The sequence below is a fragment of the Lepus europaeus genome, chromosome 1 (genome assembly GCF_033115175.1).
Source record: "Lepus europaeus isolate LE1 chromosome 1, mLepTim1.pri, whole genome shotgun sequence".
Lineage (NCBI taxonomy): Eukaryota > Metazoa > Chordata > Mammalia > Lagomorpha > Leporidae > Lepus > Lepus europaeus.
The window spans coordinates 2,183,289-2,207,272 of NC_084827.1; the positions used below are offsets into that span (position 1 = coordinate 2,183,289).

Sequence of the window (23,984 nt, forward strand, 5' to 3'; positions counted from 1 at the left end):
GGGCTCAGCACCAGGGAAGGACCCTCATGTGGAACGGGAGGTCAATTTCCCCACTTTCCTCTCACTCCTGTTCTTCCTCGGAATCCTCCTTCCCCCAACTCCCTGTGGGCCGAGAACCCGTGCCCAGCAGTGCGGGCCCCCGGCCACCGCCACCGCCACGGCCACAGCACAGCCGTCTGTTTGTCAGGCTTACTGGTGGCATCCATAGGACACGAGGGCGGTGCAGGCCGAGAACTTCCCGTGCTGCCCACAGGCCCCTCCGTGGGGCACCCCCCAGACTGGCCTCTTCCTCCTCCTTCCCCGCTCCTGTCCACAGGGCACAACCAGGCAGACACAGTCCAGTGAGGCCGCCCCCAGCCCGCCCTCACCCCCACCGCCACCAAAAGCCCCTCCCAGCGGTCCCGCACATCTGCCATTGCACGCAAGCCGGTCTGGGTGTGCGGGATGAGATGGGACCGTTGCAGACAGTCTACAGGGACTGGGGTCAAGGTGGCATCTCTGTCACAGCGGGCTCCGGCACTACCGCAAACCTTTAGGAGGACCCCAGAACATCTTATTCACAGAGCTTACCAGGGTCTGCCCGTTTGAGAAGGGAGGAGCCTGTGGCCGTGGCCACCAGGTGGCGCCGCTGACCAACGCAGAGAGCAGCTTGCTGGGGAAGCCACACATGGGTTCCTGTTCTTCCCGCCTCCACTCCAGGGAGAGGGCCAGTGCCCTCACCTGGAGGACTCCTGCCCCGAACTGGCCACCTCCACTTCTGCCAGGGGCGCCTTCCCCACGCCCCGGCTCCTCTGGGCCCGAGAGCAGCGGGACAGACAGGACCGGGCAGCAGTCTCAGCCCCGGGGCAATAAACAGAAAATCCAAACACTTTCCTTTTCTTTTTTAATACCGAAGGTTAGAAACCCAGTCCCCAGAATCCAGCCACCGCCACGCTCGCTGGCACGGGGGCGCCGTGCCTGGTCCTCGCTCCCTTTCCAGTGCCGACCCGAGGGAGGGCGGCCTGGGGGCGGCCCAGCCTCTGCTGCCAGGAGCTGTGCACAGCCCGTGTTCATGCTGCCAGGGCTTCCTCGGGGCCGAGCTGAGGCTACTTCTTGTGCAGAAACTTCATCTTATTGCCTGAAAAAGAAAACCAGACCGTTTCACCAGGCAGAGGCGGCAGCGCCAAATCCGGCCCTTCTCATCCCAGCTGTGGTCTGGACACCTCTCCCTGCGGGAGCTGGGGGCGGGGGCTGCCTCCTCGGGGGCTCCCCAGGCCCCTAATCTGAGAGCTAGAGGGGGGCTGGCCCTGCAGCCCAACAAGGCAAGCACTGAACACGCCAGGCAGGGGGAAGACTCCAGCGGTGTGGGCAGGGGGCCTCTCCGGTGGGAGACGTGGTAGCCCCAGCTTCCTCCCTGGGGCGGCTTTATCCAAACAGCCACAATGGCTGGAGCTTATTTGGGTCTCCCATGGGGGTGTGCGTGCAGGGGCCCAAGGACTTGGCCATCTTCCACTGCTTTCCCAGGCACATTAGCAGGGAGCTGGATCCGAAATGGAGCAGCCAGGACTCGAACCAGCATCCACAGGAATGCTGGCATCACACGCAGTGGCTTAACTCGCTGAGCCACAGTGCCGGCCCCCTTCATCATCCTCCCTTTCCCAGTGAGGGCCCTAATACGGATTCAACCGCAGTCCCCGTACGTCCTGTGTTTCCACCTCCCATACACCAAGCTCTGCTTCCTCTTGTCTGGTCCCCACTGGCCGCTCACGGCTCGGCGGGATGTGCCACCGCCAGCCCTGCTTTCCTGGCTCAGTTGCCCAGAAGGTTTGGAAGGGGAGCAGGTGACACAGACACAGACAGCAAGACAGCCCTGGGGTGCGGTGAGGGGGGGGTCTTGTTTCCGCACTGGGAGGGACTTGGACAGGGGCTGAAGGCGCCCGCTCCCAGCTGTCAGAGCTCTGTGCCGTCGGCTCCTATGGGGGGAACCAGTCGAGCCTGCGATGGGGACGAGGCCCTGGCCTTACCCAGCCCCTTGAGGAACTTATTGACACCACTGTGCTCTCCGCTGGGCAGGGTCTCCAGGTACTCCTGGGCTCGGACCTCAAACAGACCTGCGGAAGACACACGCAGCCGACTCAGCCCCCGCCCGCTCTGCAGAGGACGACGGCGTGGCTCTGAATCCTCCGAGCTTCCCATCGCCCTTGTGAGGCCCCGCCTCGTGCAGCACCTGCTCTGCAAGCCTGAAGCCAGCTCACACAAACCCCACTTCCATCCAGCGAACACCTTCCGAGTGTCCACACGGTGCCAGGCTCACGGTTTCCAAGGTGAAGCGACGGCGGGGAAGCTCCTGCGCTCCGTTTGCTCCACTTCCCCGCGAGCGGGGCCCTAGCCAGGCGGTGTGGCGACCTGGGAATCCGTCTCCCAGCTGCTTTGCAGGACCCTGCGGCACTGTCTCCCTTCCTTTCTGAGCTTCAAGGCTCCTTAGTGCTAAGCTCTTCTGTCTCCCACCTCTCCATTCCCTTTGGCACACAGCCCTTGGCAGCTGCCCGGAGGAGGACTCCCGTGTCCGCTCTGCACACAGCTGAGAATTTAGGGCTCTGTGCTCCCAGCGCCAGGTGCGGCCACGCCCCAGCACTGCCTTCCCCTCCCACCTGAACAGCTGTTACCGACGTGGTGGGGTGTGAGGCTCCCAGAAGGGCTGCAGGTGACTTAAGGAAGAGACCGGGATGCTTTCTTCCTCCCCACCCCTCTCCCCTTCCCCGAAGTACACTGGAGCCCAGGCAGCCAGGGATGCGGAAGGTCGGGCAGCCTGCAAGGTGCAGGGGCCCCAGGTCCGGGGCCAGGGTTGTCCTGGGGTGGTTTGTGGAAGGCCTTCCGGGTGCCGGCTGCCATCTGCAGACCTCCTGGAGCCCATGTGGCCACGCTATGGAGCAGCCAGGAACCTGGACACGGGCTGCTCACGCGACGCTCAGTCCCACTGCATAAGAACCTTCACCCTGACCCCTCGGGGAGCCCGGGAGTTACGCCCCAGCTGCCCGGCTGCCCGCTCTGTGCTCTGGCTTTCTGTGCGTCGGGCGCGTGGACCCGGCTCGGGGGTTCCACGGCAACACCTCCACCAAGAGGCCCGCGCTCCTGCCCCTGCCTTCCTCGCTGCTCGTCCCTTGAGCCTCCTGGGCTCTGGGCGGCCCCGGCTGACCCTTGGCATCCTGCAGGCGCATCTCCCGCTCCTGGATGAAGCCTCGGAACGTCTGGGTCTCCATGAAGACCTCCAGGAAGCGGCGCAGGCTCTTGGAGGAGACGGCTTTGCGGAAGGCCTCTCGCTGCAGCGTCCGCTCCTCGCGCTCGCCCGGCGTCAGGAACAGGGAGTAGTGGCCCACGACCTCCACGAAGAAGCGGACAAAGGCTTCGGAGACCACCTCGTTCAAGGGGCTGGACTCGGGGCCTGGGCAGCGGGGGGGGGGGGGGGGAGCAGGCACATCGCCTTTGAGAGGAGCTCAGCGTGGGCGGGGAAAAGGCAACCCCACGCTGCAGTCAGCTATGTCCTGCCCCCCTCCTGACCGAAAAATATGGTAATTAGCTATTTGCAAGGCGGAGCAACAGCGGGAGAGAGAGAGCTTACACCTGCCGGCTCACCCCCCAAAAGGCTACAACAGCTGGGGCTGGGCCAAGCCAAAGTGGGGCGCCTGGAGCCCTGCGTCTCCATCCAGGTCTCCCACGTGGGTGTCAAGAACTCACGTGCTTGAGCCACCTGCTGCCATCCCAGATGCTGGGCTCCGACGTGGGACAGCTTAGCCTGCTGTGCCACCGTGTCCGCCCCCCTCCCCTTCCACACAGAGATTGCAAGGCCCAGACAGAGGAGGGGGAAGCGTTTCCCTCAGCCCACTGACACAGAGGCCGAGTGCCAGCCTCTCTCTGGGGGACCGGCCTGCCCCGGGAGTGCATGGCCCTGCCCACGTGACCCCTGACCACTCACCGTGCTTGCAGTCCGGGGGCCCCTCAACCTGCTCACTGGCCAGGTCGTTCCTCTGCTCCAGAATGTGCTCCAGGGCCACCTGCAGCTTCCGTGGCAGGATGGAGTCCTCGTCGTCCATCTGACAGGCAGAGCAAGCAGGGCCTCGCGCCCGGGCTGCGCACAGCGGCGGGGCAGGCCCCGCTCAGGTCCCGGGTTAGTGGGAACTCAGAGCCAGGGGCCTGGGGTTTGAACTTTGTCTCTGATCTTTAGAAGCTGTGTAAGCTTCAGCTTGTCCACTTTACTTACTTTTTTTTTTTTTTATTTGACAGGCAGAATTAGACAGTGAGAGAGAGAGACAGAGAGAAAGGTCTTCCTTCCGTTGGTTCACCCCCCAAATGGCCGCTACAGCCGGTGCGCTGCACCGATCCGGAGCCAGGAGCCAGGTGCTTCCTCCTGGTCTCCCATACAGGTGCAGGGCCCAAGCACATGGGCCATCCTCCACTGCACTCCCGGGCCACAGCAGAGAGCTGGACTGGAAGAGGGGCAACCGGGACCAGAACCCGGAGCCAATATGGAATGCCGGCACCACAGGCGGAGGATTAACCAAGTGAGCCATGGCACCGGCCCTACTTACTTGTTTTAAGAACTTTGAGAGGTAGAAGCACGCACACACATGCACACACACACAGTCTTCCATGCGCTGGTTCACAACCCAGATGAGCCAGGCTGAAGCCAGGGAGTCAGTCCAGGTCTCCCACATGGTGGTGGGGACCAATACTTGAGCCAGCGCCTGCTGCCTCCTAGGGTGTACGTGAGCAGGAACAAGCCATCAGGAGCAGAGCTGGAACTCACACCCGGGTACTATGATGTGGGGCGTGGCCCCCCCAGGGACGTCTCAGCCTCGCCAGCAAACGTCCGCTCCAGCCTTCCCCCTTTCAGAATGGGTTCCTGGGGCGGGCGCCACAGTGCAGCCCGCTGAGCTGCTGCTGCAACACTGGCACCCACGCTGCAGTGCTGCCAGCCCCAGCTTCCGGCCAATGCACCTGGGAGATGTGCATGGAGCTCCTGACTCCTGGCTTTGGCCTGGCCCAGCCCTGGCCCTTGCAGCCTTTCAGGGGATGAACCAGCATGGAAGAGCTCTCTCTCTGACCTCTGCCTTGCAAATCAATTATCCAATCAATTTAAAAATGGGGCTACTGATCAATAGCCACTTCATTGTGAAGGTTTTCTTTCCTTTTTAAAAGATTTATTTATTTGAAAGGCAGAGTTACATAGAGAGGGAGAGAAAGAGGGAGGTCTCCCATTTACTGGTTCACTCCCCAGCTGCAATGGCCAGAGCTGGGTCAGTCCAAAGCCAGGAGCCAGGAGCTTCTTCTGGGTTTCTCACGTGGGTGCAGGGGCCCAAGCACTTGGGCCGTCCTCTGCTACATTCCCAAGCACATGAGCAGGGAGCTGGATTGGAAGTGGTGCAGCTGGGACTTGATCCGGCACCCACAGGGGATGCTGGCCTTGCAGGTGGCAACTTAACCCACTGTGCCACAGTGCTGGCCCCAAGATTTTCTTTTTTGAAGATTTATTTATTTATTTAAAGAGATCTTCCATCTGCTGGTTTACTCACCAGACGGTCGCAATGGCCAGCGCTGGGCCAGGCTGAAACCAGGAGCTGGGAGCTTCCTTGGGGTCTTCCACATGGGTGCCAGGGACCCAACTACTTGGGCCATCCACCCCCCACTCCTTTCACTGGCAGGGAGCTGGACAGGAAGTGAAGCAGCCGGGCGCCCATATGGGACGCTGGCGCTGCAGGTGGTGGCCTCTAAATCCACACATTTCCCTTGTAAAAGTGCCTGGCACTCAATGGGTGGTTTCCCTGCCTCTGCCCCGCAGGGTAGCCAGTGCTGGCGGGGCCCTCTGCCCCGCAGGGTAACCAGTGCTGGCCGGGCCCTCTGCCCCGCAGGGTAGCCAGTGCTGGCCCGGCCTTCTGCCCCGCAGGGTAGCCAGTGCTGGTCGGGCCCTCTGCCCCGCAGGGTAGCCAGTGCTGGCCCGGCCCTCTGCCCCGCAGGGAAGCCAGTGCTGGCCCGGCCCTCTGCCCCGCAGGGAAGCCAGTGCTGGCCCGGCCCTCTGCCCCGCAGGGAAGCCAGTGCTGGCCCGGCCCTCTGCCCCGCAGGGTAGCCAGTGCTGGCCCGGCCCTCTGCCCCGCAGGGTAGCCAGTGCTGGCCCGGCCCTCTGCCCCGCAGGGTAGCCAGTGCTGGCCCGGCCCTCTGCCCCGCAGGGTAGCCAGTGCTGGCCCGGCCCTCTGCCCCGCAGGGTAGCCAGTGCTGGCCCGGCCCTCTGCCCCGCAGGGTAGCCAGTGCTGGCCCGGCCCTCTGCCCCGCAGGGAAGCCAGTGCTGGCCCGGCCCTCTGCCCCGCAGGGTAGCCAGTGCTGGCCCGGCCCTCTGCCCCGCAGGGTAGCCAGTGCTGGCCCGGCCCTCTGCCCCGCAGGGTAGCCAGTGCTGGCCGGGCCCTCTGCCCCGCAGGGTAACCAGTGCTGGCCGGGCCCTCTGCCCCGCAGGGTAGCCAGTGCTGGCCCGGCCCTCTGCCCCGCAGGGTAGCCAGTGCTGGCCCGGCCCTCTGCCCCGCAGGGTAGCCAGTGCTGGCCCGGCCCTCTGCCCCGCAGGGTAGCCAGTGCTGGCCCGGCCTTCTGCCCCGCAGGGTAGCCAGAGCTGGCCCGGCCCTCTGCCCCGCAGGGTAGCCAGTGCTGGCCCGGCCCTCTGCCCCGCAGGGTAACCAGAGCTGGCCCGGCCTTCTGCCCCGCAGGGTAGCCAGAGCTGGCCCGGTCCTCTGCCCCGCAGGGTAGCCAGTGCTGGCCCGGCCCTCTGCCCCGCAGGGTAGCCAGTGCTAGCCAGGCCCTCTGACCAGGACAGGTGATCAATGTGATCTGTATCTGGCTTTATGATCTGGGAGCTTTGGAGAGGGGCTGCCTGAGGGCTTTGGGGAAGAGAAAACAGAACTCGTGAGAAAATGATCACAGCCATCGCTGAAGTCTCTCAGCAGTGTGACAAGGCCAAGGTCAGAGGCTGCCCACCTGTATGCCCAGAGGTCTTCCTTGAGTATCCTTTGTAAGGCCTGATAGGAATGAGACCTCTGGCAAATGATTACAAGACGATGAACGTGTCCTGTTTTCTCTGACCACCAAGGTAACTGTTGATCATTGTGGGAGATACATGACAGCATTAGAATAATCGAGAACCCCTCATCATCTGTCTTCTGACAGTCCTCCTGTCAGTCTCCCTCCCCAAGACAATGAGCAATAAGAGGAGGCTGGCACTGTGGCACAGCACTTTAACGCCCTGGCCTGAAGCACCAGCATCCCATATGGGCAACGGTTCTAGTCCCGGCTGCTCCTCTTCCGATCCAGCTCTCTGCTATGGCCTGGGAAAGCAGTAGAAGATGGCCCAAGTCCTTAGGCCCCTGCACCCATGTGGGAGACCAGGAAAACGCTCCTGGCTTCAGATTGGCGCAGCTCCGGCCGTTGCGGCCATCTGGGGAGTGAACCATTGGATGGAAGACCCCTCTCTCTGTCACTCTGTCTTTCAAATAAATAAAATCTTTAAAAAACAAATGAGCAGTAAGGTGTTGGTGGGTTCCTTTCTCACACACACACCCATCTGTGCACACACATACAAACACACACACATGCACACACACGCACCTTTCTCCTCTCTTCTAAAAACAGCAAGAGCAGCAAAATCAAGTTTTCAGTTTTGTGTCTTGACTTTTTTCCATTCAACAATCCTATCGTGAACTTTGTTATTAAATGTCCTCTAAAAGTCTGCTTAGAAAGGTATGGGCTTGCAGCTGCGAGCTGTATGAAAACTCCAATGCTGGGAAACCTCACAGGGTCAGAATGTGGAAGCAGTCCTTGGCCCCGGCCTCTCTCCTGTCCCCACGCAGCCCCGCAATCCCAGGGCCGCCTCCTCGCTGTGCTTAGTGTTGGCAGCAAGGGGGCGCTGTGGAGCTCTGGGCCGAGTCCTGCCCCCCCCCCACCAGTTGAAGAGGCCGGGCAGTGGCTGGGGGCGTGGCCTCCCACTCACCTGTCTGAGGAACCGACTGCTGACGAGGTCGACCACAAGGACCTGCAAGACGCAGAAACGGGGCTTAGCCTCCTCCTTGGTGGCACGGAGGGCGGCAGGGAGGGGCCTTCCTGAATCACAGCGCTCCACCCTCTCAGTGCAGGCCTGGACACAGGGCCGCCAGCCGCCTCCCGGCCCCGTTCTCCACTGGCAAGGCAGAGCGTGGGGCACCCACAGTGCACGGGGCACCCACAGTGCACGGGTCACTGATGGGGGCGAGACGCCAGAGGTCCTGGCTTGTGCCTTCCCCCGGCTGCCCACCAGGCCTTCTCCCTTCTCTCAGAGGCATGCGGGACGAGGCGCCCTCCCTCTCACTCTGACGGCTCCGGCCCAGGAAGGGGCCCTGGAGCAAAGTTCAAGGAGGTGCTCGGGTGCCCGCTCACACAGACACGTCTGACGGTGAGGCCTCGCTCAGACGGCAGCCCGGGCCACAGGCTGTGCTCAAGGAAGAGCAAGGGGCTTGGAGGGTTACAGCCACAGCCGGAAAACACGTGGGCTCCTAGCACATTCCAGAGCCCCCGCCCAGGAGCCCGGGGCCTCCTCTCTGCTCTCACACACCCTGCCCGGGGCCCGACAAGCCCCTCGCAGTCCACAGATCTGGCTGAAGGGGCATCAGAGCCGGGGGGGGGGGGGGGGGGAGACTGGGGACAGCCCGGTGTGCACCTGCTCCTCCCAGTGGTTCCAGACCTGGGGATGAGCCGGCTGTAAATCCCCAGCACACAGGCGGGACTGGGCGGTCCCTGCTCCTCAGGCCAGGACGTGGTAGTCCAAGCATTTTGGTGGGCATCTCTTTAACAGCTTCAGGAGCCTAGTGTGCTCTGCAACCCGGGGCCTGCATGGGGGCGAGTGGGTGGGAAGGGGAGGATGGGGTGGGGGTGAGGGTGACACGGGGGAGGCTGTCACCCGGTGGCCTTGTCAGTGGCTGGCACACCACTCACTTCCCCGAGATGAGACAGGGCATGCTACAGCTCTGAGAAGCTAAGTGCTCCACCTGCTCGCCTCCCTCTGCTCTCCCTGGCCCGCGGGGACGCGCAGGGGTTGGGCCTGGCTGGGGCTCACCTCCTCCAGTGGCAGCTCCCGGAGCAGCGGCAGTGAGCTGGACAGCAGCCCGACGAGGAAGGGGGTGGGAGAGCACACGATGTCGATCATGGTGGGCGGCAGCACCGGGATGTAGGTGTGCTGCCAGCTGAACGGGTAGATGAGCGCCACCATGGCGTGGCAGCACTTGGACAGGGTGCTGTGGCCAGGGAGAGAGGGGAGACGGCCGCTCAGGGCGGGCGCAGGCCCTCCCCGGCTTCCCCACCGCTTCCCACTTCCAGAACTGCGTCATTCGAAGAGCAGAAGGTGTTGTGGCTGGGACAGCTCCCCGTATCAGCACAGCTCTGAGTCCCAGCTACGCAGCTTCGGGGCCTGCTCCCTGCTCACACGTCTGGGAAGCGCTGCATGGTGGCCCAGGGACTCGTCTCTTGCCACCCATGTGGGAGACCTGGATAGAGCTCCCGGCTTCTGGCGTTGGCCTGGCTCAGCCTGGGCCGTGGTGGCCATTTGGGCAGTGAACCAGGGATGGAAGCTGTTTTTCCCTCTCTCTGTCACTCTGCCTTTCAAATAAATAAAATAATTTTTTTTTTTTAATTTTTGACAGGCAGAGTGGACAGTAGAGGGAGACAGAGAGAAAGGTCTTCCTTTTTGCCGTTGGTTCACCCTCCAATGGCCGCCGCGGTAGGCGCGCTGCGGCCGGCGCACCGTGCTGTTCCGATGGCAGGAACCAGGTGCTTATCCTGGTCTCCCATGGGGTGCAGGGCCCAAGGACTTGGGCCATCCTCCACTGCACTCCCTGGCCACAGCAGAGAGCTCGCCTGGAAGAGGGGCAACCGGGATAGAATCCGGTGCCCCGACCGGGACTAGAACCCGGTGTGCCGGCGCCGCAAGGCAGAGGATTAGCCTGTTAAGCCACGGCGCCGGCTAATAAAATAATTTTTAAGAAAAGATTTCACTTTCTAATATTAAAAAAGAATAGATTTTACATGTTCTTTCTTAGTACAAAAAGTAAGCATTCGAGGTAATGTATATGTTAATTAGCTTGATTTAGCCACTCCCACAGTCTATAGAGGCCATCGGCAGGGAGCAAACGGTAAGAACTGGCACCGTCTGTCCTAACATCATGTGGTACAAGATTAAATATATGAAAAAATGTTTTAAAGATTTATTCATTTGAAAGGCAGAGTTTGGGAGACAGAGATCCCCCAAACAGCCAGAGCTGGGACAGGCCACGCCAACCCGGAACTCGATCCGGGTCTCCCAGGTGGTGGCAGGAACCCAAGGACTTGGGCCATCGTCCCCTCCTTCCCAGGCACATCAGCAGGGAGCTGGACTGGAAGTGGAGCAGCCGGGACTGAAACCAGCACTCACACGAGCTGCTGGCTCCGCAGGCGGGGCGTAACCTGCTGGGCCACACCACCAGCTCCTGTAGGAAATTATAATTTGTCAATTAAGTTCATTGAAAAGTATAAATAACAGCCCCCTTTTCTATCCCTTGCCCGTTTGGGCCCCAATGCTGAATCCTGTGCGTCCAGCAGCCTAAGTCTCGGGCCTTTCCCGTCCCATCTTTGCCACTGCAGCCACGAGACGCCTGCCAGCGCACGGTGCCACGTGCAAGTTCATGGAAAATGGAAGTGAGAGGTTACTATGCTGGCCTGCTCCTGCGACGCCAGCATCCCACACGGGCACTGGTTGGCTTCTCGTCTGCTCTACTTCCTATCCAGCTCCCTGCTAACGGCCGGGAAAAGCAGCAGCACGTGGTCCAGACCAAGAGGAGGCTGCCGGCTTCGGGCTGGCTCAGTGCTGGGCCACGTGGCCATCTGGGAGCAAACCAGCAGATGGAAGATCTCTCTCTCTCTCTCTGTCTCTCCCTCTTTCTCTGTAAGTCTTTCAAATACATAAATACATCTTTAAAAACTTATTTTGATGTAAAAAATTTAAGACTCATGCATAGTTTTTTCACAGTAAACATCACATTTCCATGAGCCTCAGGTGATTTTGTTTTTGAAGTGATTTTGATTTATTTGTAAAATTTTTATTCATTTTTATTTATTTGACAGGTAGAGAGAGAGAAAGATCTCCCATCTACTGGTTCACTACCCATATGCCAGCAACGTTAAGGCTGGGCCAGACAGAAGCCAGGAGCCAGGAAGTCCATTGGAGTCTCCCACGTGGGTGGCAGGGGCTCAAGCACTTGAGCCATCGTCTGCTACCATCCAGGCCCATGCGCAGAAAGCTGGATTGGAATCAGAGGCAGCCGTGACCCTGGCATTCTGCTGTGGGACGTGGGTGTCCCAGCGGTAGCTTAAGCAGCTGCACCACGACACCCACCTGGCCTACGCACTTGCACTCGACTCCAGGGAAATACGGGAGCCTAGGGCTTTAGACCTGGACATGACCTCAGGCTAGAGTTCGCCTTGTTCTCAAATTCCTAAGGAAACTGAGGTCAACAAGGTGAAGGCCTCTGATTCTCAGGTGGGACAGGACAGGGACAGAGTCCCGCAGAGTGGAGGGTGAGACCCAGGGACACACACGGGCGTTACAAGGCTCAGGGTGCGTCGTCCTCTGTGTCTGTTTTTGTCACTGCAGTAGACAAATCGGTTGCACATTTTCCCCAACTCCAAGACAAGGGGCTCTTGGTCTCTTGGGGTTCTACCCGCAGGAGGAAGCAGGGCTCTCCTCTCTGCCTGGACACCGGCTGGAAGTCCTGTCCACCTGCTGGCAGAGAGCCCCATTGGCCACAGGGGTGCGAGGGAACTGGACAAGAGCGGGGAGAGGTGGGAGACACGGTCAGCAGTACCAGCGCAAGACACCAGGATGGACAGACAAACGCCGCAGAAGGGAAGATGGAGTCCGTGCAGTTAACGGGAAGGGCCCGAGCTCAAGGACAATGGTATTCAGTTCCGGTTTTTAAAAAATTATTGGAGGACAGAATGGAGTCCCATCCCTAATGTCGTCTTTTTTTTTTTTTTTTTTTAAGATTTGTTTGAAAGGCAGAGAGAGAGAGAGCGAGCGAGTGAGCGAGCGATTGTCCTGCTGTTGGTTCAGTCCCTAGATGGCTGCAACAGGTAAGGCTGGGCCAGGAGGGAGACAGAGGCTGGCAGGGGCCCAAGCACTTGGGGCCTCCCCCCCACCTTCCCAGGCACATTAGCAAGAAGCTAGATTGGAAGTGGAGGAGCTGGGACTCGAACCAGCGCTCCCACAGGGGATGTTGGCACTGCAAGTGGCAGCTTCACCAGCTGTGCCCAATGCCTCCGGCGCAGTGCCCAGCTCGCTGCCGTCACTGAGGTGGTTACTAGCCAGCTGCTTATAAAGATGAACTCACTTAGGGAGGTCGCACAAGGGCCAGGCTGGCCGCGCAGCACTCCACAACGTGAGGCTGTTCAGCCGTGGTTTCTACCTGGCTAACACCCACTGGTACACTCTAGTTTGAGATGTTCTGCAGGAACCTTGACCCCGATCAAAGGAATGACCAATCTACCTACAGGCCCCATAGGGGCTGGAACCCACCTTGCCCTGACATCTTCCAAAGAACAAGCCAACTTCCTGCTGCTGACCGACCCAAGGAAGCCCACAGGCACCAGGGAGCAGCCTGCACACAACCGGTCACACACGGCCCAGCCGCACCCCCACCCACGATTCACTGCCCTTACTCCTTGCGGAGTCCAGGATCTGGGCCCGTGGTTGCCCAATTCTCTGCCCTGCGTATTTCAAAGAAACGTCCACTTTCTGGGGCCAGGGGCCGCAGTGCCTGAGCTGCCGTGTGCGGCGCCGGCACCCCATCAGGCCTCTGGTTTGTGTCCCAGCTGTTCTGCCTTCCCTCAGCTCCCCCACTGTGGCCCTCTGGGGAGTGAACCAGTGGATGGAAGCGCTCTCTGCCTTTCAAATAAAAAAGAAAACAAGTCACAAAAACAAAACCAAAAACACTCCTACTTCCTTGCAGTACCCTGTGGTCAGGATGGCTTGCTGCACATCCAGAAAGCGGATGCTGTTGGAGGGGTGCATGTTTTGGGGAATAAGAGGCAGACAGAGACAGGAAGTCCCACCTGCTGGCTCACTCCCCAGATGGCCCGGGCATACCTGGGCCTGGCACTGCTGTCTCCCGGGGTCCTCATTAGCAGGCTCCGTCCCCACGGACTCCGCTATGTGGCCGTCTGGTGGCCGCGCTGAATGCCTGCCTTGGGATCACTTCTGACTGAGAATGACGACAACTCAACTGGTGGCCACGGACGCAGCTGAGGCCACAGTGGACTTTAGCAAGGGCTCTCTCTCTCTCTTTAGTAACCAGACCTGCTGCGGCTAAGGCACGCCTGGTTATCATCAACACCTCGCTAGCTGCAGCCCACGGAGCTGGAGCCCGCACCCAAACCAGGACCATGCTGGCAGTTATCTGAGGGCTGGCTCACTCCTCTTGCTCTCTAGCCCACATCGTGATTTTAAAAAAAAATCCTGCCTGGTCAAACACCAAAAGGAACTCACGGCCTGCAAGCGGCTCTTCCCCAAACAGGCCGTGGGAAGGAAGGCTTCTCCGAACCACTGCTGTGAGAGCTAACGACATTGTATTCCAGCTGGTGAGGGCCGCGGGCGGGGAGAGGGTGAGCGGTGAGCGATGCGAGGCTCGCCGTCTCCTAGGAATACAGAAGGCCAGGCCAGGGGTCCGGGCATGCGCAGGACAGCCCTCCAAGCAAGCCCCCCAAAGAGCCTTGCTGTGTCTGAGCAAGGGCCCTTCAGCTGGCTCGCATTCCCCACTCCCGTGGGGGTGGAGGGAAGCAGGCCCAGCTCCCACAGCTGGGGTGGGAGAAGCACGCCCCAGGGCGACGTGGGCTGGGCCGCGCGGTAAGAGATGGCACACTGGGCTGGCGCTTGGCCTGGCCGCTAAGACACCCACACCCCACACCCATAAGGAAGCACCTGGGCTCCAGTCCCAGCTCCGGCCCCCAACTCTGGCTCCCGGCCAATGCAGTGCCTGGGAGGAGGCAGGTTACGGCTCTGCTAGCTGGGTCCCTGCTGCCCTCGTGGGAGAACTGGATGCAGTTCCAGGTCCCTGCCGTGGGTCCAGCCCCGTCGTGGGCGAATGGGAAGGGTGAACTGGCAGATGGGGCTCGCTCTCTTTCAAATGAACAAACAAAAAAATAGATGGGGACAGGCAAGAAGGGTCAGGTTCCAGAATGTTCCCGAGGGCTGAAGCGTTGCTCCAGAAGCCCAGGGCACACCTGGGACCGCTGCGGTTCCGCTCCGGTTCTGCCTCCGAGCCACACCTGGGGTTCCCGCTGCTCAGGCCTCCGCTCACCCACGAGCCTGCAGGAGCGTGGCACTGCGCTTCCTCTGGGACGCTGAGAGCAACGATGAGCTCCCAGGCGAGACAAGCGCCCCGAGACCCGAGAGGATGGCCCAGTCCAGTCGTTTCCATCTGAACAGAGCTCCTCTCCCACCGGGGCCACCCCCAGGACCGCGGGGACACTCACAGGGCGGGGCGTCCCCACGCCATGGCTCTAGGTTTGATCCCGGAGGCAGCCGGCCACGTTTAAAACGCCCAGAGGCGGGGCTGCAGGAAGCCTGGCTGCCACCTCTGCTGGCTCTTCCCCAGCCCTCGCATCCCTCCGTGAGCGAGAACCGTGGACCAGATAACCTCCCACGTCCTTCCGGCTCTAACACCCGCAAACTCCAAATCCGTCGGAGAGGGCAAAAGCCAGGAGCTGTAAATAGGAGCTTTCTGTTGAGGCCGCGGATGGAGCCCGGGTGTCAGGAGGTCATTTGGGGCTTGCTGGATAGAAGCACAAGGGCGACCGGGCCTCAGGGTCTTTGAGCCACAGCCGAGATCAGGAGACCACAATGCACAGCCAGTGTGGCCTGGGAGGGAGTGAGCCCAAGACAAGAACTGGAACAGGCTCTGCCCAAGACTGTGTCAGCTCAGGGATGGGTTTGGATCAGAAGACAACAGGGGGCCAGCGCCGTGGTGTAGCAGGTAAAGCAGCTGCCTGCAGTGCGGGCATCCCATATGGGTGCCAGTTCAAGTCCCGGCTGCTCCACTTCCAATCCAGCTCTCTGCTATGGACTGGGAAAGCAGTAGAAGATGGCCCAAGTGCTTGGGTCCCTGCACCCGGGTGGGAGACCTGGAAGAAGCTCCTGGCTTTGGATCGGTGCAGCTCTGGCCTTTGCGGCCATCTGGGCAGTGAGCCCGCGGATGGAAGACCTACCCCCCACCCCCTTCTCTCTGCCTCTCTGTAACTCTGCCTTTCAAATAAATAATTTTTTTTTTTAAAAAGACAACAGAGTTTATGGCTATGCTGTCCTTTAAAGCTTGCTCCAATGTCATCTTCTTGGTGGTTAATATTTAATCACAATCTACCACTAGGCTATTAAAGCTGCATTTTTCGCAGGACTTTGCTGAATTCGATGCCTTCTAAGGCTGGGAAGCACTCCGAAGACCGGGGACCTCTGGAGTGTTTCTGGATGCCCGGGCACACGCTGGTCATGCCAGCACTTGCAGGGAGACCTCAAGCAAACCTGCCTGCCTGCAGACTTCTCCCGGGCCCCCTTCCGAGGCAGCACAGATGACTCCAGACAGGATGGGGACCCTCACGGAAGCCCGCAGAACCTGACTACAAATGAACCCGAAGGGGCGGCCGGGCTAAGCCGCTGCCTGGGACACCCGCATCCCACACTGCGGCGCTAGACCCAGTCCTCGCTGCTCTGCTTCCAATCCAGCATCCTGCTAGTGCGCCTGGGAGCACATCAGATGGTGGCCCAAGTGGTGGGGTCTCTGCCAGGCACGTGGGAGACCCAGATGGAGCTCCTGGCTCCCAGCTTCAGGCTGGCTCAGCCCCGGCTGTTGTGGCCCCTTGGGGAGTGAGCCAGCGGACGGAAGGTCTGTGTCTGTCTTTCCCTCTCCATAGTTCTGCATCTCAGATAAATTACTTGTGCAGTTAACAACATGTCACTCCAGGCAAGGGCAGGCCACCTAATTTCACCACTTGCCAGTGGCCTACCACTCGGCTCTTGGTTTAATGTACCACAAGAAGACAGAGAGTCAGCTTTTCGAACACCCAAACCTTCGCCCTCGCTAAAACTTCCGTACAAACACTGCTGTACAGCTCTGACTGTGTCACTCGGCCGGGCCTGCGGCTGAGCCGAAACTCTGGGGGCTGCACTGAGTGAACTAGAAAACAAAATGTTTATCACCAGGAGAGTGAGGGCAGGGTACAGGGAAGTATTTGTCTGGTTGTCACGGCAACAGAACAAACCATCCCAGCAACATCCTTCCTCTCCCATCTGTCAAGCTAACGGCTCGCGAGGGCCTTCAGAGACACTCAGTGTCCAGCCCAGAGATGAAACGGGTCAGAAACGCTGTTCTAAATCCGACCGATTGTTGGCTCCACGGACCCTGTTACAGTTCTGAAGTGGACAGGCCGCTAGCAGCTTGAGTAAATACACGGTGCTGGCGGGGACAGTGCTGGGAGGCGCTGCAGACCCGGGTGGCACAGGCCACGTCCCGTCCCGGTCTGAGTGCGGCCTCGCAGTGAGAGCTCCTGCAGGTGGGGGGCGGGGAAGGGGGCGGTGCCAGCTGAACTTTCAACCCGCACAGAATTTTCTAGGTCGGGCACTTCCCACGAATCAGGCAGAGAGGCGTGGCAAGCCCTCCACCTGGCCACAGGGTCAGAGGACCTCATGCTGCGAGGGACCGAGGGGGTTGCCCAGTCACGCGGCCTCACTCAGGCCCTGAGGAAGAGGGCAGAGACTCCGCGCTGACCCGGACCTCACTGCCAAAGGACCTGTTTTTAGGACCTTCATTCTACGTTTCTGTGGACAGACTGGGCCCAGACTCTGCCGGCCTCGCGGACCGCAGGGGCCTGGCTGGCTCCCACATGGTCCACTCAGGAGCGAGGCGGCCCCTCTGGGATCTGCTTCCTTGAGCACCAAGGCGGAACCGCCCTGTGCCTTGTGGTATCCGCCAGGCTCCTGCAGGACAAGCGCACTGCCCTTGGGGGAAGTCGGACAAGAGGGTAATGGCTGCACCAGGGCACAGAGGGTTAAGCCACCCCTGCAGAGCCAGCACACTTCTTTTTTTAGATTTATTTTTCTACTTATTTGAAAGACAGAGTTACAGAGAGAGGAAGACAGAGAAAGAAAAGAGAGAGAAAGAGAGGGGGGAGAGAGAGAGAGGGAGAGAGAGAGGGAGGGGGAGGGAGAGGGAGAGGGAGGGAGACAGAGGCAGAGGGAGAGGGAGAGGGGGAGGGAGGGAGAGGGAGAGGGAGAGGGAGGGAGAGGGAGAGGGGGAGGGAGGGAGAGGGAGAGGGAGGGGGAGGGAGAGAGAGGGAGAGGGAGAGGGAGGGAGAGAGAGGGAGAGGGAGAGGGAGAGGGGGAGAGGGAGGGAGAGAGAAGGGGAGGGAGAGGGAGAGGGAGAGGGAGAGAGAGAAAGGACACCTTCAACCTGCTGGTTTACTCCCCAAATGGCAGGAGCCCAGGGACTTGGGCCATCTTTCACCACTTTTCCAGGCACATTAGCAGGGAGCTGGGTCAGAAGTGGAGCAGTTGGGTCTTGAACCGGCACCTCTATGGGATGGCAGTGTCATAGGTGGAAGTTTAACCTGCTGTGCCACAGTGCCAGTCCCTGCTCCACTTCTGATCCAGCTCGCTGCTATGGCCTGGAAAAGCAGTGGAGGATGGCCCAAGTCGCTGGGCCCCTGCACCCATGTGAGAGACCCAAAAGAAGCTCCTGGGTTCAGCCTGGTCTTTATGGCCACTAGTGGTATCAACTAACGGATAGAAGGTCTATGTCTGTATCTCTGTCCCTCCCTCCCTCTCTCCCTCCCTCTAACTCTGCCTTTCAAATAAATAAATGAAAAGAAAGAGAGAGAGAGAGAGAGAGAGAGAGAGAGAGAGAAAGGGGGAGGGAGAAATAAAGAAAGAGAAAAGCCAGACTTGGCTGCAGAGGGTCAGAGCCACGAGGGGACCAAGTGCAGCTGAGCTGGGCCCCATGATGCCCAGCAATCGGGACGCACAGGGCTCCTCCCTGCTCCAGCAGAACCCCCCTGTGTGATGAGAGGGGCACCTGTGTGCCCAAACAACGCAATCAAGGCGCTCTGCACACAGGCACGGCTCCCCACACCCCTGCCGTCTCAGTAGCCAGCCACCAGCTGGCTGCTGCTGCAACACAGGTGACGGGTGACACGAGCCCACGGTACAGGGGGGACGCCGGTGGCCACACTGGTGGCTGACCCCAGAGAAGACTGAATCTCCATAGGCAGAGGATGGAGAGTCCACCACACTGCCAGGCAGACCATGTGGGCTGCCCATCTACTCCACAGAGCTACCCCGGGTCGGGGACTCACTGAGGCCCAGCTGCTCCCCACAGGGGGTCACTCCTGCCCCTTGGCGCAGAAGCTCCATAGGAGCTGAGCCAGCGTCTGAACTGCCAACCCCTGAGACCCTGGGCGAGGTGGTCTGCGGGGGAGGGCCCCCCACCAGGTGGTCCGCTGGGGGGAGGGGAAAGGGCGAGGTGGTCCTGTGCCCCCCAGCCGCCGCCTCTGCAGCCTGCGTTCCCAGGTGTCCTCTGGCCCGAGCCTGCTGTCGCCTCCCTGCGTGAGGGACACTGTCTTTGACGAGGCCGCACTCCCCCTCTCCGTTCCTACCTTGGCTTTTGCTGTACTTTGCCCAAAACACTAGATGAGACTCAGCCCTCCTCCGCCCTGGAGGCGGCCTGGGATGGGGTGGCAGGGGGCGGTGCCCCCCCAAGGCTGGCCCCTCCTCGCCAGCCGCACCCATCTTCCCAGGCTGTCAGGCTGGGTGCTCTCCAAGTCCCACATCTTCACCCCAGAAGCAGGCTCTCCAGGGGCTGTCTGTCCCCCAGCTGCACTCCGGCTGGCACTAGGCAGGCCCGTCTGGCTGCCACCTCCTCCCAAGCCCAGCGCTCGCCCCTCCCCCAAGCGCAAGCCTGGAAGCAGGGGCCGCGGGGCTTTGCACTGCTGCGGTGCCCATGAAACCCGACGCTGCTGGCTGCAGGGCTGTCACTCAGCCTCAGCCTCCAGGCCCCGGAGCCTGGCGCGCTGCCCAGCGCCCTGCACAGCCGTGGGCTCACCCACAGGCCCCCTTCCTGAGCGGACACCAGCCCACGGGGGAGTGCAGTAGGCACTGAACACAGGGCAGGGCGGGCGGGAAACAGCCACATGGCCGCTGTCCACAGAGGTGAGCAGATGGGCTGTGGCCACAGGGAGGGCCGGCCACGGCGCCCACCACACCCCCACCCAGGGATTCCACGTGGACACACTCCACCCTCCCCCACCCCGCTTCCTCCTCTTTTCCACGGTTCGGGATCTACTTTATTTCCTCTGCAGACCACACTGCTTAGGCGTCTCCGGTCTTGGCACTTGTTTGTGCCAGATGGACTCCACAGGTGGCCTGCTCTGCCTCTGCCAGCCGGCTGGCCCCAGGCCTCGCGCATCTCCCCACACCACTCACACATCTGGGCCCTGGGTTCCAAAGCCGGGCGGCCCTGAGTCAGTATTTTAAAATGATGGCAATGCAAGGAATTCTTCGCTTTTTTTGAAAAGCTCAGAATTTACCCAAATCCCTACTGGAGTCTCTTTCTGGAGCTCTTCTGGTCTCTGATCCGGCCTTTGCAAGGTCACTGAATGGGACTGCTGGGACGTGGGTGGCATCCTACCGGCGCTGGGCACAGGAATATGGTTACGTGCGGTTTATTTTGGTCACCAGGGGGAGGTGGATGCCTCGGGGCTGAGTGTGCACCTTCTGGCATGGCCATCAGCCCTCCTGGGCTGGCCCTGTCCCCTGTGCCCCTCTCTGCTCCTGCGGTGGCTGCTCCGCCCCTGCCTGCTCTCAGTCCCGGCGCTCGCTCAGGGAGTGAGTGTCCTCCCTGGGTGTGCAGAACCTGCTGCTCCCAACAACATGGCGCCTCTCTGCTCCCTGCAGCAGCATGCGGAAAGCGCCCAGCGGGGAGGGCCCATGGCCTCGCCTTACAACCCCAGCCTGAGTTCCCCGCGCATCCTCACAGGCCCTGCACCTTCACCCCCGACCGCCAGGCGGAGCAGCCGGGCTGGTACCTGAGCTTGTCTGCAATGAAGATGACCCTCCTCTCCAGGAGCAGCGAGGCGAACACACAGAGCAGGTGGCGGACGCTCAGAGACGAGAACAGAGACTGGAAATCCACGTGTTCCAGCCGGGAGTCCAGCGGGCGGCACAGCTCGATCACCTGCTGGGCGACGGGGCAGCCATGAGGTGGGGAGGGGGCAAGACCCATCAAAAGAAAAAGACTGGCGAAGGGATCCCAGGAGGCTGGGGAAGGCCAGGACGGAGGGGAGGAGCCAGCAGGGCGGGGCAGTGCTGTGGGCTCAGAGCGTTCAGGAGGCTCTCTGGGGCCTGGGTGTACCTGGGCTCCTCACTCCCCCTCAGGGAATTCCACGAGGATCCCAGGGATGGGGAACCCTTCTCCTGCCAAGGCCAGCTGGTTTATTTCTAACGTCATCTGTGTGCCATACAAATTATCAACTTAAACTAGCCCGCTGGGGCTGGCACTGTGGCGCAGTGGGTAAGGCTGCTGCTCGTGTGCTGGTGTCCCATATGGGTGCTGGTTCAAGTCCCAGCTGCTCCACTTCTAACCCAGCTCCCTGCTAACGCACCAGGGAAAGCAGTGGAGGATGGCCCAAGTCCTTGGGCTCCTGCACCCACGTGGGAGACCCGGAAGAAGCTCCTGGCTGCTGGCTTCTGATCAGCCCAACTCCGGCCACTGTGGTCATTTTGGGAGTGAACCAGCGGATGGAAGATCTCTTTCTCTGTCTCTCCCTCTCTCTGTAACTCTGCCTTTCAAATAAACAGATGAATATTAAACAAAAAAAATTAGCCTGCTGTAGATCTATTAAACTTTGAGTCGGCCTACCTGAGGCTGCCTTGGCAGGGCAGAACAAACGATTCTGCAGGCCTTATGGGGCTGGGGGGCGGGGGGCTGGACATTCCTCCCCCGGCGGGAGGGACGCACAGGCTCTGACGGAGCAGCACTCCCAAGACCCAGTCTCTCCAGAAGGCGTTTCTTACGGCTCCCGACCCCGTTCCCATCACTTTCTGAAGACGTCCTCAGCGGCCCCATCTCCTCATTTCACACCAAAGTGTTCCCCAGTTCATCTCAGGCTGCTGCCGTGAGCACGTCTTTCTCTTTAACCAGGTGAGCAGATGAGATCTGACTCTGCACCGCACCTGCCCAGTGCCCCCGCCCCGCCTCCTCCCAGCAGGGCCCACTCCCATCCTCGCTGCCCCTTCTCCGTGGCCATGCTACCTGCAGCTGGCCTCCACCTGCAGCTGGCCTGGGGCGGTTTCAGGTTCTCCAGCCACAACTGCTCTCTGTGCTGTGACACTGGGTGGTTCCAGGAAGTCCCCCCTCCTGAGCCTACAGAGGTGACCTGGCTTTCTGAGCCCTTTGGAACTAGACTCGAGGCTGACTGGGATCTACGTGGAGGGCGTGGAGGGAACGGGGAGGATGAACCACAGTCCAGGAAGGAGGGCAGGCTTCGAAGTCTGGAGTGAAACATCGTACCTGGCCCTGCCATCCCGGCAAGGGATGTTTTAGATCCTAAAGCTGTAGTGATGATGCAGACCCCGAATGCAAATGGGTCCAATTTATGCACAGTAGCTGTTCATAAAAGCTAAGGACACAATGGGCTAAGCCACCTGCGATGTCAGCATCCCATATCAGAGTGCGATTCCATCCCGGCTGCTCCACTTCCGATCCAGCTCCCTGCTACTGCGCCTGGGAAAGCAGCAGGAGACGGCTCAAGTCCCTGGGCCCTTGCACCCACGTGGGAGACCCAGATGGAGCTCCTGGCTCCACCCTGGCCCAGCCCGGGCTGTTGTAGCCGTTTCGGGAGTGAACCAGCAGATGGAAGCTCTCTGTATCTACTTCTGCCACTCACTCTGCCTTTCAGGTAAATAAATAAATCTTAAAAAAAAGAGAAACAAACACAAACCCAAACCAGAAAAACTAACGATGTTCAGGGCAAGTTCCTGCCTCTCAGGGCCAACAGCAGGCAAAGGGCTGCCACGTGTGTGGCCTGGTCCTCGAGGGCTGCTTTCCGGGCAGAACCCCGGGCCCGACAGGTCCCACTGAGGGTGGGGCTTGTGAGCGGTGATCTGGGGCCGGGAGGGGACACTGCTGGGTGTGATGTCCCACTGAAAGCCAGCCTCCCCCCATCCCCGGCTGGGCTGTCAGGGAGGGAACCAGCGGCTGACCTCGGTCCCTGAGCCAGGCAGGAAGTTCTTCACGACGATGGTCTTGCCCAGGGCTGGGAAGGGGGCTTCCATGACGCTCCTCATGAGGGGCTGCACCAGGGCCGGGGAGATGCCGCGTCGCTTCTCCACCTCGTCCAGGATCTGCGAGGTCAGAGAAGCAGCTCAGCTTCGGGGAAGGGGGGGCACAGCGGGCCACCATGCCTGCCAGGCGCACCTGCCCCTGCTCTCCTCCCACCCGTGCCCCACCCCCATTCTGCAGGGGAGCGACCCCAAGCGTGCGGAAACTGGTTCCTGGGGGCCGGTATGTGAAGACAGTGACATTGTAACAGTTTGCATCTCTCTAAGGGGCATGATACATAAACAGTCAAGACGGCTTCTCTGGGGGCCAGCCTCCAGGAAATGCAGGTGACAGCCATGAGGGACCCCATTCAGGCCCCTGAGGATGGCGCTAAGAAAACGGTAAGAGCAGGCATTGGCAAGGACGCGGAGAAACTGGATCTCTCGGTCGCTGCTGGCAGGAACGGAAAACAGGGAAGCCACCTTGGATAATAGTCTGGCGGGTCCTCAGAAGGCTAGACACCGCGGTACCGCATGGCCCAGCACACGGCACACCCAGTACGGACCCATGGGGAAGGAAAACAGACCACTGCAGGCAGCAGACAGAGAGCAGGCACAGCCCAGGCGCCCACGGACTGACGGCAGGAGAAACCAGACGTGCCACAGCCGCACAGGGGGACCCGACGCGGTCACAGAAAGGGACGGGGCACCATGGGTGAGCTTGGAAACACACGGCGCCGAGGGCCGGGCCGGACGCACAAGGCCACACACTCTGACTCCGTGTAGCCGAGACAGCCGGGAAGGGTAAATCCACGGCATAGAGTAGACCGGAAGTGGGCTCAGGACTCGCAGGAAGACAGGTCTGGGTTCCTCACCGGGGTGAGGAAGACGCTCTGAGGCTGTGGAGGTCAGCTCTGTGGATGCACTAAAGCCACAGGAGCCTCAGCCCTCCATGAGGGGCTGCACAGGTGGACCACAGCTCAGGAAAGCTGTCACTCAAAATCCAAATGCGTCTTCCATCTAGCTGTCCATCACAGTCCAGATAACAACGCCGTCTGTAGCAGCGCCACATGTGGCTACTGCGCCCCCGAAGTACGGGTAGTCTGAACGGGGATTTGTCCTACATATAGTCGCTGAATTTCAAAATACAAAATGAAGGAGGCAAAATATCTCAACAACTTTTCATATTAATTACATATTGAAATAACAATATTCTGAATGGACTGGGCTAAATAAAATTTATTAAAATTCAAAAGGCCGTATGAACGTGCCTCAAAAAATCACTGCAGAGTTACCCTTTGACCCAGCAGCTCCAGTTCTGGGGACACGCCTGAAAGAACTGACACGTGGGCTTGAACCGGCACCCACGCTCACGTAACCGAGAGGTGCGGACAGTCCGGATGTCCATCAGGGTAAGAGGGCAGACACACACACACACGTGCCACACACACACGGCGGAACGCTGCTCACCCTGACAACAGATTCTGACACACGCTGCGACACGGGTGAGCCCTGGGGACACGAGCCAGACACAAAAGTGATTCCACTTAGGCGGAGCGGCGCCGGCCAGCAGCTAGGGGAGGGGAGCAGAGTGGCTGTGGAAAGGTGCAGT

General features: G+C 60.4%; 1 protein-coding gene across 6 annotated transcripts in view; it reads right to left on the bottom strand.

The window, feature by feature from the left end:
• Nucleotides 1-877: 877 nt before the first annotated feature.
• The window catches only part of DENND2A (DENN domain containing 2A), a 125,826-nt gene continuing 102,719 nt past the window's right edge, over nt 878-23,984 (bottom strand). For 5 of the 6 annotated variants that reach the window (XM_062186360.1, XM_062186454.1, XM_062186095.1 and 2 more), the window contains exons 12-19: nt 22,316-22,456; nt 20,140-20,291; nt 9,101-9,278; nt 8,003-8,044; nt 3,953-4,070; nt 3,176-3,421; nt 2,004-2,090; nt 878-1,117 (exon numbers count right to left, since the gene is read on the bottom strand). In XM_062186360.1, coding sequence (XP_062042344.1) covers nt 1,086-1,117; nt 2,004-2,090; nt 3,176-3,421; nt 3,953-4,070; nt 8,003-8,044; nt 9,101-9,278; nt 20,140-20,291; nt 22,316-22,456 — 996 coding nt within the window. In that variant the 3' untranslated portion in view covers nt 878-1,085. The remainder of the gene's footprint in view (nt 1,118-2,003; nt 2,091-3,175; nt 3,422-3,952; nt 4,071-8,002; nt 8,045-9,100; nt 9,279-20,139; nt 20,292-22,315; nt 22,457-23,984) is intronic. The other variant, XM_062186184.1, reaches the window with a different exon arrangement.